Here is a 16,187-nt window from a genome sequence, read left to right as displayed (position 1 = left end):
TGTAACCCTAGTAGCGCTCTAGAAATGTCAAGTAGTAGTAGTAGTAGTACTGCTAGAAAAAGGACATGACATTCTGCTCTGGTATTAGACAGCATTCTAGGGTATCTGCTGTCTTCAAAAACTTGCTGCAGGTAACTTTTCTCCAAGAACAAGCAGGATAATATATTACATTCTCACAGGGAATTCCCTAGTTACAGGCTGCCTTCAACAAAACATTATAGCCGTACAACAAACACAGCTTAATAACAAGCTATCAATATCTTATTCAATTTGTTTTAAAAGTCTGCCTGGAATGGAAAATAAAGGGGCGTAAGCTCTTTGCAGTCCAATGTGTACAATGCATCTCACCTTAGTAGGCAAGATGCTTTGGAGAAAATGTGTGCACAACACAACTCTATTGCTGAAAACCTTTGTGTAAGGTGAATCATCTACTAAGGCTGGAGCTCACTGACCCTGTGGGCTGAAGTTAGTGCCATCAAAAATAGGACCTTCCAGGTCAGGTACTTTAGGTGGCAGGTATCTAGTGACTCAGAAGGAACTTTCATCAACTGAATTAAAACAACACTGTGGTTCAATGACACTGTAGGAAGATTGATGGAAGGTTTTGAAAGAAGCAAGCCCCGCCCAGTGTATAACTAACAGCTGAACAGAAATGGGTTTACCTTCTACCTGATAAGTGGCAACTGCACTTATCAGGTAGAATCCTAACAGAGTTGGTCTTAAGACCTGACTCTGAAAGGCATAGAAGATATTCAACCACCTTTTGTGTAGGACAGGAAAAAGAAGCTAAAGCCTAGTGTTGGAGGCACCCCAGCCTGTCAGGTTTTCAGAATATCCACAATGAATGCAAATCTTTCTAATGAATAGTCATTGTGGATATCCTAAAAACTAGACTGGCTGGGGCACCTCTAGAATTAGATTTGGGAAAAACTGATCTAAGGCCTCACACTCACATCAGATTGCAAACCTATTCCATTTAAAGCCATAAGACCTCCTAGTGGAAGCTCTTCTAGAAGCCAACAGAATCTGGTAAGTTTAGGAAATCCACCACTACCCTCTCAACATCCAAGGTGTGAGGGTCAGAATGTAGAAGGGATTCCTGATCCTGCATAAACAGGTTTTGGAAAACATTCCAGTCTCCAGGGTTCCCTGAAGGAACGTGGCAATCAGAATCATGGTTCCTTGATCCTGTTTTGAGTTTCAGAAGACTTTTCACCATCAGAGGCAGGGGCGTAGCTACGTGGGGCCACAGGGGCTCCCACAGATTTAGCCCTGGCCTCCTATACTTTTGACCCCCCCACCACTGCCGACCCTCCTCTGCTGCCAGGTACCTTTGCTGGCGGGGGTCCCCAACCCCCACCAGCCTTAGTCTTCTTCAGCACCAGTCTCCTGCACGTTCGCTGATCTATGCTGTGAGTACTGACATCCTGCACATGTGCAGGACGTGCATGCACGACATCAGTCAGGACTCAAAGCACAGATCAGCGAACGTGCTGAAGACTAAGGCTGGTGGGGGTTGGGGACCCCCTCCAGCAAAGGTACCTGGTGGTGGTGGGGAGGTCAAAAGTGGCGGGGGTCATCGGTGGTGGTGGGGGTTAGTGGCAGAGGGGTCAACGGGTGGGGAGGCGGGCTAAAATGTGCCCCCCACCTTGGGCTCTGGACCCCCCTCCCATTGAGGTCTGGCTAGGCCCCTGAGGTATTAGAGGATAAGAACACAGCCAGTGGAGGAGGAAGGCATCCTAGGCTACTCTGTTGTGAGCTCCTACTCTGTGGCAGACATGAGGGACTTTTTTTTTTTTTTACTGCAGTGACTGGCAAAAAGATCTACTGGACTACATCCTCATTCAGACCACTTGTGAGGTTGCAGACTCTGACTTAGTCACATAGTTGGCAGGGAAATACAACTGTCTTGCAGACAGGCTGTCATACATCCTGACTGCTTCATCTTATACAAGGTATGACTCTGTAACTCTCTGCTTGTTGAAGTAATACATTGCAACCTGGTTGCCTGTCTGGATTAGAATTATTTGATTGGATAACCAATCTCTGAAAGTCCTTAAAGCGTTCCATATTGGTCTTTGCTTTAGGAAATTTATTGTGAGGACTTTTGAGTTTAAGGAATACGGAAGGGGATTCCTTTTGCCAGATTGGAATGATCTATCCACCATGATAGAAAATACTGAAGAGGTGATGCAATGGATATAATGTCCTGAAGACAATCTGTGGTCTGACTCCACTGGGTAGAAAGGGCATATTGAGCCTGCCTGAAAATGAGTGTGCCATGGGAGTTATATGACCTGTAGAGGCCATGTGGCCTAGCATACTCAGCGTTTGACCAACTGATATCTACCAATTCCTGAGCATTTCTACTACTCTTGAAATGAGAAGTAAAGATCCACTCTTGTGGAAGCCATGCAAATACTAGAGCCATGTCTAGGAGGGTTCCTATAACCTCCAATTTCTGAAACAGGCTGAGCTATTATTTGGCATATTTTATGATGAAACTTAGCATCAGAATGGTCATGCACATTGATTCTTTGCTTATCTGGATGATTGGCTAGTCAACAGTACATAAGACGAAGGTGGCAAACATATACACCTCCCAATATGGGTAGAGATGCTGCAGTGACTGCTAGATATTTTGTCAAAATGGGCAAAAAGATACCAAGTAACAGGAATTACTAAATGAAAAAAACCTGAATTGAGACCATAAAACTATCACCAGACATGAGCTGAGAGGGTGCACCACTAAAATGCGACATTTAAGATCTGTAGAAAAAGGGTAGCTGCCAAGGTCCAGGGTGGCAGACAGGAAAGCAAGTGCATGCATGTTTATTTATTTAGATTTTGCTCACACCTTTTTCAGTAGTAGCTCAAGGTGAGTTATTCAGGTACTCTGGATATTTCTCTGTCGCAGGAGGGCTCACAATCTAAGTTTGTACCCGCAGCAATGGAGGGTTAAGTGATTTGCCCAAGATCCCGAGCAGCAGTGGGATTTGAAGCGGCCACCTCTGGATTGCAAGACCAGTGCTCTAACCACTAGGCCACTCCTCCACTGCACTTGTTGCAATGCTCTAAAATGTTCTACTGAAGCATGCAGGGCTCCATCAGGTTTCATCTCTCCTACTTGAGAATACAATATCCTGCTTCTCCTCAGAGAACTTGCAAGATGCTCATTGTTACAGGGTTTTTATACTGAAAGTTCTATTCTCATTTTTTTAAATGTTATTTTGTATAATCACCTCTACTCCTACCCTTGAAGAGATATACGGCAGATGCATTTTTGAGAAATTTAACTTATCAATAAAAAACATTTCTATCTTCCCTCTTCTAACACAGAACTTTCCCCTAAAATACGCTGCCAGTCCCCTGTCTCATATCTTCCTTAAACACCTGCCTCCACAACCATGACTTTTATCCCTTTGTAGAAACACAATCAAATTCATTCTGAATATTCTTTTGCAGCTGGGTCCAAAAATTTGGTACTGTCACTAAGAATGCCCTTTTCCCTCGTCTGTTGCAATTGTGTATCATCAGGAAAAGAGGCACATCACAAATCCCTTTGTGGTAATCTCAGGGGCCCTGTTACTAAGCCACGTAAGCATCTACATGCCCAATGCACACCAAAATGGAGTTACTGTCTGGCTACCACGTGGGTCTAGTGGTAATTTCATTTTTGGCATGCATCCAGCATGCGCAGCCAAAACATAATTTGTATTTTGGACGCACGTATCGGATGTGCACCCCAAGTGGCATTTGATGCATGTAGGTCATTACCACCCAGTTACTGCATGAGACTTTACCGCTAGGTCAATGGCTAGCGGTAAGGTCGCAGATTCAAAATGGACGCACAGCAACTTTGATTTACGTCTATTTTCAGCAAAAATTTTAAAAAGGCTTTTTTTACAGGCGTGCTGAAAAATGGATCGCTGTGCACCCAAAACCCACGCCTACATTACCGCAAGCCATTTTTCAGCGCACCTTAGTAAAAGGACCCCTCAATTTGCTAACTGGTCTTTGAGCTACTAATCAATCTAATAACTATCGATGTTTTACCTATCTTTTGGCTTTGAAAACCAGTGACAGAATCTTGAAAATCCCCTGAACTTCAAATGACAGCCAGTGAAGATTCTTAGCATGAAGGGAAAATTATCCTTTTTCCTCCAACCTTCCTAGCAGCCAGGCTGCTGTATTCTGAAGAAAGTTAAGACTGGTATAAAGACATCTTAGGTAATCCAACCAACAATGCTTTTCTATAGTCGATCTCATGAAAATCATGGCAATCCACCAGAATTTTCAAATTTTCCATTCTCAGAGCAGCTCTATTCTTCTGGATCACCCTCAAATAATAAAACACCGACAACACCAAACTCTTCTCTATTTCAGGGCCAAGCCCTACTTCTATTTTCATAATAGTCAACATTTATTGCAACAAATGAACAGCTATTCCATAAAGAAAAACAAAAAAAACCCAAAATTATATTTACATGAGAGTTTTATAGAGCTGAAATTAAGTTTACAAAATTTGCACTAATTTCAGAAAAAAAAGAGTAAAGCAGTTTTTTTAAACTATTATTTTCTAATATTTCAGCCTTATCTAGAACTGCATAATTATCTTTGCTGATGAGCATAACTAACTGCTTAAACTTGAATAAAGATACCACTGTCACATTTTTGAAAGCACACATGTTCGGAAAAAGAATCTCTCTTTTAAATTTAGCAGACTCCAATAAAAGGAAGTCATGTGAATAAGGTTTTCATGGGTGAAGACCAGGGTGCAAATTTTACCCCAGAAACACATTCTGAGGTGGTGTTGGTAATTAGAAGAAGGCAAGATTAATTGGAACAGACAAAAGTAAACAATCATGGTTGCAGTATCTGCAAGTTTTTCTATTTGGGCACCAACAGTGTCTCAGCTTACCTTCCTCTGCCTCTCGTTCTGCTGCTGGGTCACGTGTTTGTTCACCAACATTTACAACCTTATCTGCTGTGTCCTGGACACTTACTACTACAAATCATTTCTATAGCGCTAGCAGTCGTACGCAGTGCTTCACAATTGAACATGAAGAAGAGACAGTCCCTGCTCAAAAGAGCTTACAATCTAAATCAGGACAGACAGACAGGACAAATAAGGGATAAGGGTAGGACAGACAGATAGGACACATAGGAAAAAGGGACTATTGAAGAGAGTGGTTAGGGTGGTGGACTTTGGTCCTGGGGAACTGAGTTCGATTCCCACTTCAGGCACAGGCAGCTCCTTGTGACTCTGAGTCACTTAACCCTCCATTGCCCCATGTAAGCCGCATTGAGCCTGCCATGAGTGGGAAAGCGCGGGGTACAAATGTAACAAAAATAAGTTAAGGTTACGAGCAGGTGACAAGTTAGGAATTAAAAGCAGCATCAAACAGGTAGGCCTTTAGCCCGGATTTGAAGGCGGCCAGGGATGGAGCTTGACGTAGTGGTCCAGGAAGTCTATTCCAGGCATAAGGTGCGGCGAGATAAAAGGAACGGAGTCTGGAGTTAGCGATGGAGGAGAAGGGTGCAATTAGGAGAGATTTACCTAGTGAACAGAGTTCCTGGGAAGGAGTGTAGGGAGAGATGAGGATGGAGAGGTAGTGACACTTATTGAGACTCCCACCACATCTTTTATTGTTGGCATCTAGTGAGTCAGAGATCTTCCATCGAGATAACCTATGCTCAGGGCATCTATCACTTTCAGCAAGGTCTCTTCTATCTAACTTCCTGAATATTCATCCTCTGCTAACTGCTGAACAAATGAGTCTATAGGACCAACCTCTACATAAGATCTTAATTTTGCTTTCTTCTTGCCTATTGTGCAGACTGCCTAATACGAATTTGATCTTTGTCACTTAGGGGCGGGCCCTTTTACTAAGGCGCATAGGCACCTACGCATGTCCAATGTGCATCAATTTGGAACTACTGCCCGGCTACCACGAGCCCTGGGCGGTAATTCCATTTTTTTTTACGCACAGCAGAAAATATTTATTTTGTACCGCATGGTGCTAACTGGGCGGCAATCAGCAATGCGTAAGACCTTACCACTAAGTCAATGGGTGGCGGTAAGGACACAGGCCCAAAATGGATGAGAACCAATATTTATTTTGACGCATATCCATTTTTGGCCAAAAAAAAGGCCTTTTATGCAGGTGCACTGAAAAAAATGGACATGAGCACATTCAATACACACGTCTACAATAGCGCAGGCCATTTCTCAGCGCACTTTAGTAAAAGAACCCTTGACAGAGCTCTCAGACACAAGGTCACATCAGCTATCCTGGTACCTTCTCCTATTGCTTTTAAAGTGGGATCTTTGCAGTTGTCATGCACAGTTAAGCACATATTAATCACCCAAAATATGTTTTAAAAACTAGGATATAAAATATATCCCTTTTTACTTAAATGATCAATTATATCAACTTGGAAAACCAATAACTGGAAATATATAATACAAGTATATCTCGGTATCAAATACAAAATGAACTTGAATAAATAATTTCTAAGAGATTTACTATTACAACACAAATTCATCTTTTGATTATGTAAATTAAAAATATATACAGAGTTTCATACACCTACAACATATATTAAGTCATCTTTACACAACAGTGAGTGATACTTTTGTATATGCAATTTATTTTAAATATGACACCAATGGCTTCAATATTAATACAAAAAAAAAGGAAATCACATAGAATAAATTCAAATTTATTTGTGATAGACATACTTCGCTTCAATCAGAAACAAATACTTATTTTACACAAAAAATAAATAATGGGTCACATATTTTTAATCTGATTAAAGTGAGTGGATTTACAGAGTATTTTTTTGGAATTCTTTTCCAATTCATCAATGTGAGAATTTAAAATCTTTTCAAATTCTTTAGCTCGTTTCTCTTCTTCCTGTAAAAATTTCTCTGCTGCTGTAGTAGTACACGATATCTCTGGATAAGACTGGAAAATAAAAGATAATTGTGAGACAAAGCCAAAAAATTTATGAGATCATTATTCAGTATGCACAGATGGAGATAATTACTTATATTTTGTCTAGTTAACTTTTTCTTGATATTCAGTTTGTATCCGAACAGTCTGAATATGCCCAGATAAAGTTAACCAAATAAGGTTGTCTAAAGAGCCCTTTTAATACAGTGTGCTAAGCAGTTAATGAGCAAATTAGCACATTACTCAGGTGGAATGGAGGTTAGTATAAGCTAATTCTAATTCATGTGCTAACTCCATGTTCTGTTGGGGGGGGGGGGGTGGAACTAGGCAACACATGGGCAGAGAATGGGTGTGGACTTCATGCTTGTTAGTGTGTGGTACTTAACAGCATGCTGTCACTTTTGCAGGTAGAGCAAGTTCACTCAGCACCTCCTGAACAGCATCTGTGCTAATTGCAACCAGTTTACACATGCTAGTGCAATTTTAAGTGTGGTAATTTCTGAGGACATTCTGTGCATGTGCCCAACAATTACCGCACATCCTTTGTGATTACTGTGCCTTAACAACAAGACTTAATTTTAGAGCAGCTATTTCTCCACTCAGAGTTACCCAGCTAACTTGCCTGGCTGGTACTGAACAGATAGTGAAATTACACCCAGAGAATGCTCCCAGTGCAGTCTCTTTATTGGGGTAAATATGGAAAAATTATGTCTTACCTGATAATTTTCTTTCCTTTAGTACCAGACCAGTCCAGACAAATGGGTTGTGTCGATCTACCAGTGGGCGGAGACGGAGAAAAAAAAATAGCTCCAAGTGATTTGCCCCTTAAGGGTTTCAAGCAGCCTAGAAGGTTCAGTATTCAAACAGCCAAGCAATGATGCTCATAAATTAGATAGCTGACAACCTGGAAAGGTCTATAGTCATCGTGCCATTGAGGTTATAACTTCGTAAGTATTGGGGCTTATACTCAACTGACATGCAGGTATTTCACTGAGACAGAAGATGCGTTACATGTGTGACATCCATATTGAGGAAATGAAATTAGAGGCAATAAGAAGAAAATGCAAAAGCAGAAAATGAAGGGTTATGGACTGGTTGGGAAGAAGTAAAGTAAAGAAAATTATCAGGTAAGATACAATTTTTCCTTCCTTTTCATCTATACCAGACCAGTCCACAGTCCAGATGAATGGGATGTAGCAAAGCAGTGTCCCAAGTAGGGCGGGACAAAAAACACTAGAGAAAGAAAAAGATGCAAACTGAAACATTATTGCTTACATCTTGAAGCTAAGACAAAGTATCTCCTATGAAAGGATCGTAGGGGCTGACAAAATCATCAGGACATTGAAAAGCGGAAAATGAAAAATGACCAGAGTTCTAGCTGTATACATTGAATGACCGGTCAGCAATGAAGCCATGAGAAAGAATGAAAGAACAAGGTCTGAACCAATACAGATGGGAGAGAAAATGATGAGAGGTCATCAGGCTCAGGATAAAATGATCTGCTGGAAGTACATGGACTGAAGAAGTGAAATGCGACTCATGTCCCTAAAATGTAAAGGGAAGTGTGCCAAACAGCCAAGGCTGAGAAACATCCAAAGGAGGTGGTCAGCGCAATATGGCAGACTTGAAAAGGCAGCAACCAGAAACTAGGATACAAAAAGGTTAGACAAGAACCAGCAAGAAAATAGTGAGCTCAGAATTAGCTTTAGAAAGCTTCAGAGCATGCATGACTTTTCATGTGTGTTACTGGCCCTACACTAGTACTCCAGTTTACATGCAGCTTACAGTTGCGGAAACAGGAAATGAGGGCGGGACCAGAGCTGAGAGAAGGGAAGGCTGAAGTGCCGAGCCTGCTCCCTTTTCACTGCTGCTGCCGCTGTAACCCCGACGAGGTAAGATGACTTAAAATTCTGAGGGAGGAGGCCTGGAACTTGAAGGGAGGAAGGGCCCTGGAACTCGGAGGGAGGGACTTTTAAAATTCTGGGCTGGCGAAGGGAACTTCCGGTGGGTGAAATATTGGGGGTGCTCGAGCACCCACAGAATCAGCGCCTATGCTGCCTCCACTGCATGCAAATCTATCTCCTGACTATTCATTGTGGATATACTGAAAACCTTACTGGCTGGAGTGCCTCCAGGACCAGGTTTGGTAACCACTGGACTAGGGACTGTCTTTCAGCTGCTACCAATTTGGCCAGCAATGTAGAGGATTCATATGCTTTGGGTACTATTACTGTCAAAGAAGTAGATTGTGTCAAAATTACTCTCCATTTCTTTACTAGTAAATTAACAGATTCCTATGATACACTATGGCATTAAGTGCCACTGATGCCTGGGCAGAACTTAGCTGCTCTGTTCTGCTATCTTGACATTCAAATTAGACACCTATCTGATGGCATTGATGCTCCACGCCTGTGTCCTGGTGTGGACGTTGCATGTCAATGCTTTGGTGCCCATGTTCCACAGCTTCGTCCCATAGTGGCAAACTCGTTCTTAAGGTCTGCCACAAATGAAAACATGGGAGATGCAGAACCTTCACCCAGCTAGATATAGTGGAATCGAGACAAACCAGCTCTTGGGATATTCATCTCTTATTGCCTTAGATATCCTCTTAGACTGCATCGTTATTTGAGGATGGACTTATTGTAACTAAATATTAAATGTTGTAAACCATCTTCAACATTTATAAAAGTGGCTATGCTATCTCAAGTCTTATATTTGTGTGAAATATTAGCTTTGTTACTTATCTTTCATAAACTTTATTTCATTGTAATGTTCCTAGCAAGTTGAAAAATCTGGACTAATTTATCCAAACGTTTGTATCTGGTTTGGAGAAAACAGTGCCTATAAAAGGACCTTACTGGTAACAATGAATTCAGTCATTAATGCTGAGATTTCGTCTGCTGAAATTTTCATCTGCTTTCCTGCAATTGTCCTATTTGTACCCTCACAATCATAAAACAGATGGCTAGGAATCGGGACAACAGCTGAATAATAATCTGCTCACTGGGAAAAAAAAGTCTGGGTTTTCTTGATGCAAATCTTAGTCCTAAATCAAGAACGATGGCAATTAGAAGTTGTGTATGGAAATCACCTCTCAGCAAAAATGTTGAGGAAAGAAAGGAGAAAGAAAATATAAATAGTCGAAAATAATCATTAAAACACGTTAATAAAGATTCTTTAATAATAAAAATGGCATTATGCCAGATTTGCCAAATTTGTTTGCTTCTCAAGGATAAAAGATGTTGGCAGTATCAGCTATACAGTTAAATCAAAGGAGCCAACTAGCACAAAAATATACTGTTTATCAAATTCAGCTCATGGTTAAAGGAGATTATAAATCTCATAAGATGCTGACAGCAAGAATGTTTTATTTTGATTTCAAGGACAACGAATTTAAATCAGAAAGGGCATACAGTACATGTAAAAACTGTAAAGTTCAGTTACATAACAAAATAGAAACAGCTTTTACTTGTTTGAAAAATGAAAACAGCAGCTCCAAGTTATTCTATTGACTATTTTGTACCATAAAGGGGATAATTTTATAAGCCACCACATGGTTTAGGCACCAAGAATGAGCTTAAATGACTATCAGGCATATTTTCAAAGCACTTAGCCTTCTAAAGTTCCATAGAAACCTATGGAACTTTGGAAGGCTAAGTGCTTTGAAAATATGCCTCAGTATTGTAATCATTTATGTGCATAAATGATATCTTATAAAATACCTAGTGCTGATCAATAGTATGGATGTGCCATAGCAGTAAGTGCTCTGCCTGGACATTAGATAGACAACTGAACTATCAATTCTATAATAATCCTTTGTATCCAGGGCTTCCAGAATGGCTTTTACGCCATCTTCAGGTAATCTAGAATTCTGCGGCACGTTTAATTTTTTAAGGTGCTTTGGTGAGTATTGGCACAATATATTTAATCAAGGCACTACGAGATACTAAATCTGACAATGAGCAAATCTATATGCAAGATACAATAGACAAAAAACATTTCGTCATAATGAGGAGAATTTCTGGATGCCATTTGATTTTAAATAGATGACTTGCCACCATGCTTGTATGTAGCTATCAAAAATAGATATATCATCACATAGCAGCTCATTCAACAAACCTTGCGACTTTCATCCTTCAACATCCAAACACAGGCTAATTTTCAAAGGGATTTATGTGTTGGCCATTGGGTAGTTAAAGCATAACTTCCCTATCTGTATATTTTCAAAACCTATGCAGGTGATTGACCTGTATAAATTACTTAGTGGCAAGTGGAGACAGCCCTAAAATTATGAAACATCTACTATCCAGAAAATGTTTCTGTTTAGTTCAGGCCAGAGACACTCCTGGCCGTTTGCCTGCGCCTATCCGGGGATCTTCAAAAGCACTTAAACGGTTAGTGCCACTCAATATCCCCAGTAACTGGTCATCTCCTAACTGGTTAGGTTAGGGGTGGTCCGGGAGCAGGCATGGGCGGAGCATGAACTTGCCCAGTTAGTGGCGATATTCAGACCACTAACTGGCTAAAGGCCCCGTTTACTAAGGTGCATTTAGTGTTTTTAGCGCGCCTGCTAACCATGTAGATGCCTATAGGGATATTATAGGCACATACATGGTTAACGCGCATTAAAAACGTTAACGCGCCATAATGCTGCTAAGTAAACAGGGCCCTAAGTAACTGCATAAAGTTGGGACAGCAAAAAAAGGTTGTTCTATCTTTAGGGGTCTTTTAACAAAGCCACGCTAACATTTTTAGCTTACGGTGAAAATCAGGTGGCGGTGAATGCTGAGATGCCCATTATATTCCTATGAGCATCTCAGAGTTTACTGCCAGCTGATTTTTACCACAAGCTAAAAAACTAGCACAGCTTTGTAAAAGGTTCCCTTTATGCTGTAAAGTTAACTGAGTACCAGTTGCCCGGTCAACTTCTCGGTGACTGCTGAAACCCAGATATTCAATGCCGGGAACGACACATGCCCCCAAGTACTGAATATCTGGGGTCAATTCAGCCTGCGGCTGTCAGCAGCTCAGTCACCGCTTGCCGCTGTGGGCTGAATATCAGGTGGAATGTATTTAGGGGCTGCACCTTATGCCTGGAATAGACTTCCTGAGCCTATACGTCTAGCTCCATCTCTACCTGTTTTCAAATCTATGCTAAAAACCCACCTTTTCTCCACTGCTTTTGACTCCTAGCCACTACTCAATTTGCCCTCCCCTTGTTCCTTCTTACCCAGTACTTCCCTTGTCCTTGTTTTGTCTATCTGTCTTATTTTTAGATTGTAAGCTCTTTTGAGCAGGGACTGTCTCTCTCTATGTTGGATGTTCAGCGCTGCATGCGTCTGGCAGCGCTATAGAAATGTTAATAATAATAATAGTGATCAACATGGGCTACCATTAAGACATGGTTACTTTATCACTAACTCATGCTATTTTAATTTTTAACATTTTTATTGATGACAAAGGACCAAACACAGTATATGCAAAGATAACACAATATCACTGTCTCTCATCAACATTTTACCATTTTCATCCCCCCCCCACCCTCCCTAACCTTGATAGCATATCAATAAGAACATATAAAACCTCCCTAATCCAGCCCTCCCCCCGTCTATTCCCCTATCCTCCCACCCTCCCAAGGTGTGACAATCGGACTTCCACTTGGTGGTTGCAAACCCCAACCTCACCCCTCATGAAGACTATAACAAATGTGGAGAGAGCCTGTGTAACTCATGCAATTTTAACACAAGTCCCATTTTAAGCAATGAGGCCAAATTACTAATAACTGAGGTTAACAGTAAAATGAGGGCAATTGTATGACATGGCACCTAAATGTAGGAGTGACAAAGAAGCGTGCTTAGTGCCAATTCTATAATGGCATTAAGGTGCACCTAACTCATTATAGAACAGTAGCACAAAGTCACCTTGGAATGACGAAGCTTAAGCATGACAGCTTACGCCAGGGTCAATGGCAGGCCCAAGTTGAGGCTTCTAAGTGCACCTTGCAACGTGCACATCTGAAAATATTCTATAAGGTGTGCAAATTGGTAAGCAGAATGCCCATGACACACCCGTGCGTTTCCCCCTGGTACAGCCCATTTGCTGTTATGTACCATGCAACTAGTGTCCAAGGTTAAAGAACAGTGCCTAGCACATAGGCGCGTAAATGCCAATGTGACATCATGCAGACACTTAAGTGCACCTATTCTATAAGTCAACACGTGCAACTGAATTGCCCTTTACAGAATTCTTTATAGAATTGCCCTTCACATCTGAATAGTAGCCCACATTGTTAACTCTCCCTCCTCCCCCAAGGGCCCTATTTAGTTAACTGCATTAGGTAGTTAAAGGAACTTTTCGTATGGCACCTCATTAAATATGTCCAGTCAAAAGTCATGTTGTTAAGGAGATCACAATTTCAAATGCCAATGACTTATGCAGTTAACTCAAAATTTAACCACATAAATCATTTTGAACATTGTGATCTCTGAGGGTCCTGTTTACTAAGGCGCGTTAGTTTTTAACACTCCTACAATTAACATGCCCGCTGTGTATGCGTGTACACGGTTAACATGCGAACATGGTTAATGCGCATTAGAGATGCTAACGCACCTATAACTGCTCTTCAAAGATAGCTGCAAACCTAACATTGAAAAGACTGACAAAATGTTTGATTGACTGCTGCTTTAACCAAAAGGGAATTTTCCTTTTTTTAAAGTACACAGATATGTAAATTAGTGAATATTCAAACTATGTGGCTGTCATGTTTTATAAGTTCTGTATGCCCACAAAGAGCTCGTTAATCAGAAATATGTAGGCCACCATTCTATAAAACAGCTTTACAATTTATGATCAGTAGAAGAAACTCTTTTGATGGCAGTGTGACACCTAGCAAATCTTTGAAGAAGTTCTGGAAAGAAAAGTAAAGTAGAGGTAAGGATAAGGTCTGCTGTGGGCAGATTGAATAGTGCTCTGGTCTGTAGGTTGGAAGAGTTGAGCCACCAAGAGACCTTGCTTGATCTGGGGGATGACCACTATTTTGTGATGTAAACTGTTCTTATTGATCCCATTGGATCTTGAGACCCCATTGAATTGGGCACATACAAAGCCTCACCACCGGAACAACTATTTATTTACTGCCTTTTTGAAGAAATTCACCCAAGGTGGTGTACAGCAAGGATAAGTCAAACAACTATTGTTGTGGATGACATGTGTCCCAATAGTTTGGGAAGGGATCTGGTAGTGCATGTTTTCTTTTGAAGAAATTGCATCACAATGCATGAATGGTTTGAATATGATCACGCAGAAGATATATTTTGGCTTGAATGGTGTCCAGAAATGCACTTATGAACTGAAGTGATTGAATGGGGTGCAGTTGAGACTTCTGCACTTGAATATGAAGCCCAGTGATTCCAGTGTGGTTACAGTAGTTTGAAGAGCTTGGACGAGTTCTGTTTAGGGGTGCCCAACAACCAGCCAGTTGTCTATGTAAGGAAAGACAAAGATTTGTTTCTGCTAGAGTCTTTGTAAAGAGGCCGAACAGAAGAACCTTGTACTTGAACAGTTGATTTTGGAAGGAAAAGCACAGGTATTTCCAATGGCTTGGGTGAACTGGAATATGAGTATAAGCATCCTTCAAATCCAAAGTTGCTAACCACGAATTCTGTGAAATGAAAGGAAGAACTGATTGGAGGGATTGCATTTTGTTTTTTTTCTATTTCCACAAATATATTCAAAGCTCTGAGGATGAGAATGGGTCTGAGATCTACCAACTTTTTGGAATTAGGAAATAATGACAGTAAAAACCCTGGTCTGTGGATAAATAGTTTACTGGTTCTATTGCTTGAATTGAGAGCCGATATTAGATTTCCTAGAATAGGATGGAGGCCTGTTGTGTTGTATGTTGAGAGATGACAGCAGAGACGTTGGGGAAAGCTTGATAAAATTTATGTTGTAACTGTATTTGACCAGACACAACTCATTGATCAGTAGTAATTTGTTGCCAGGCTTGGAAAAAGTGACGAACGTAGCCTCCAAAAAAGCACCAAATACTCAAAGAGTAGCCTTTGTGGGTACAGCGGTAGAAGGAGTTTTCCAGTCTCTTGAACACGATCTTTGAAAAGAAGATTGTTCCAGAGGCCTTGTCTGCCGAGGCTTTGAATATGGTTGATATTGTTTCTTGTATGAAGATTGGTAAGGATAAGATTTCCTGTAGGTAGAGGAAGACAATTTCCTATAAGAAATAGAATTGTCAGAAGGAGAATTTGACAGTTCCTTAAATGTGGAGCTGTCGTCTTGACTGCATCTTTCACTTTCTCTCCAAAGATATTATCCCCTAAGTACGGGGCATCTGTCAGTCTATTCTGGTCATCCCTAAGGCCTGAGGCACAATGCCTGGACACTCATCTTGCTGCAGTGGAAACAGCACCCATTTGTGAAGTTGTATCTTATAGATCATATGTATTTTGCTATCAAGTGGAAGGTGATTTCTTCCATTGCTTGAAGGAAATTAGATGACAGGCTCTGCAACAGATGGATTCTAGTGTAGCATAGAGCTTAGAATGTTGGTAATGTAAGATTTGGAGCTGATGAGCTTCTATTCTGGAGGAAAGCATGGTAGCTGAACCCCCCCCCCCCCCCACCACCAACTTTTCTGCCCACAGCGTCCAAAGTTTTAGATTCTTTCCCCGGAGTATAGAGAGGATGAGAGTTTAAAGATTTAGATTTGTGGATCACCGCCTAAACTACTACAGGGGGGGGGGGGTGTGATACAACAGGGGTGAAGAGATTACTACTACTACTACTACTATTTAGCATTTCTATAGCGCTACAAGGCATACGCAGCGCTGCACAAACATAGACGAAAGACAGTCCCTGCTCAAAGAGCTTACAATCTAATAGACAAAAAATAAATAAAGTAAGCAAATCAAATCAATTAATGTGACGGGAGGGAAGAGAGGAGGGTAGGTGGAGGCGAGTGGTTACAAGTGGTTACGAGTCAAAAGCAATGTTAAAGAGGTGGGCTTTCAGTCTAGATTTAAAGGTGGCCAAGGATGGGGCAAGACGTAGGGGCTCAGGAAGTTTATTCCAGGCGTAGGGTGCAGCGAGACAGAAGGCGCGAAGTCTGGAGTTGGCAGTAGTGGAGAAGGGAACAGATAAGAAGGATTTATCCATGGAGCGGAGTGCACGGGAAGGGGTGTAGGGAAGGACGAGTGTGGAGAGATACTGGGG

The 16,187-nt window shown here is 41.2% G+C and overlaps 1 protein-coding gene across 7 annotated transcripts in view; it reads right to left on the bottom strand.

The window, feature by feature from the left end:
• Positions 1 to 6,588: 6,588 nt before the first annotated feature.
• DEUP1 (deuterosome assembly protein 1) overlaps positions 6,589 to 16,187 on the bottom strand; it is an 83,907-nt gene continuing 74,308 nt past the window's right edge. For all 7 annotated transcript variants that reach the window (XM_030200178.1, XM_030200181.1, XM_030200182.1 and 4 more), the window contains one exon: positions 6,589 to 6,971. In XM_030200178.1, the coding sequence (XP_030056038.1) occupies positions 6,798 to 6,971 (174 nt within the window). In that variant the 3' untranslated portion in view covers positions 6,589 to 6,797. The remainder of the gene's footprint in view (positions 6,972 to 16,187) is intronic.

This window comes from Microcaecilia unicolor, chromosome 4, assembly GCF_901765095.1.
Source record: "Microcaecilia unicolor chromosome 4, aMicUni1.1, whole genome shotgun sequence".
Taxonomy (NCBI): domain Eukaryota; kingdom Metazoa; phylum Chordata; class Amphibia; order Gymnophiona; family Siphonopidae; genus Microcaecilia; species Microcaecilia unicolor.
Note: the sequence above shows the minus strand (reverse complement) of the source record. Positions and strands in the feature narration are given on the sequence as shown.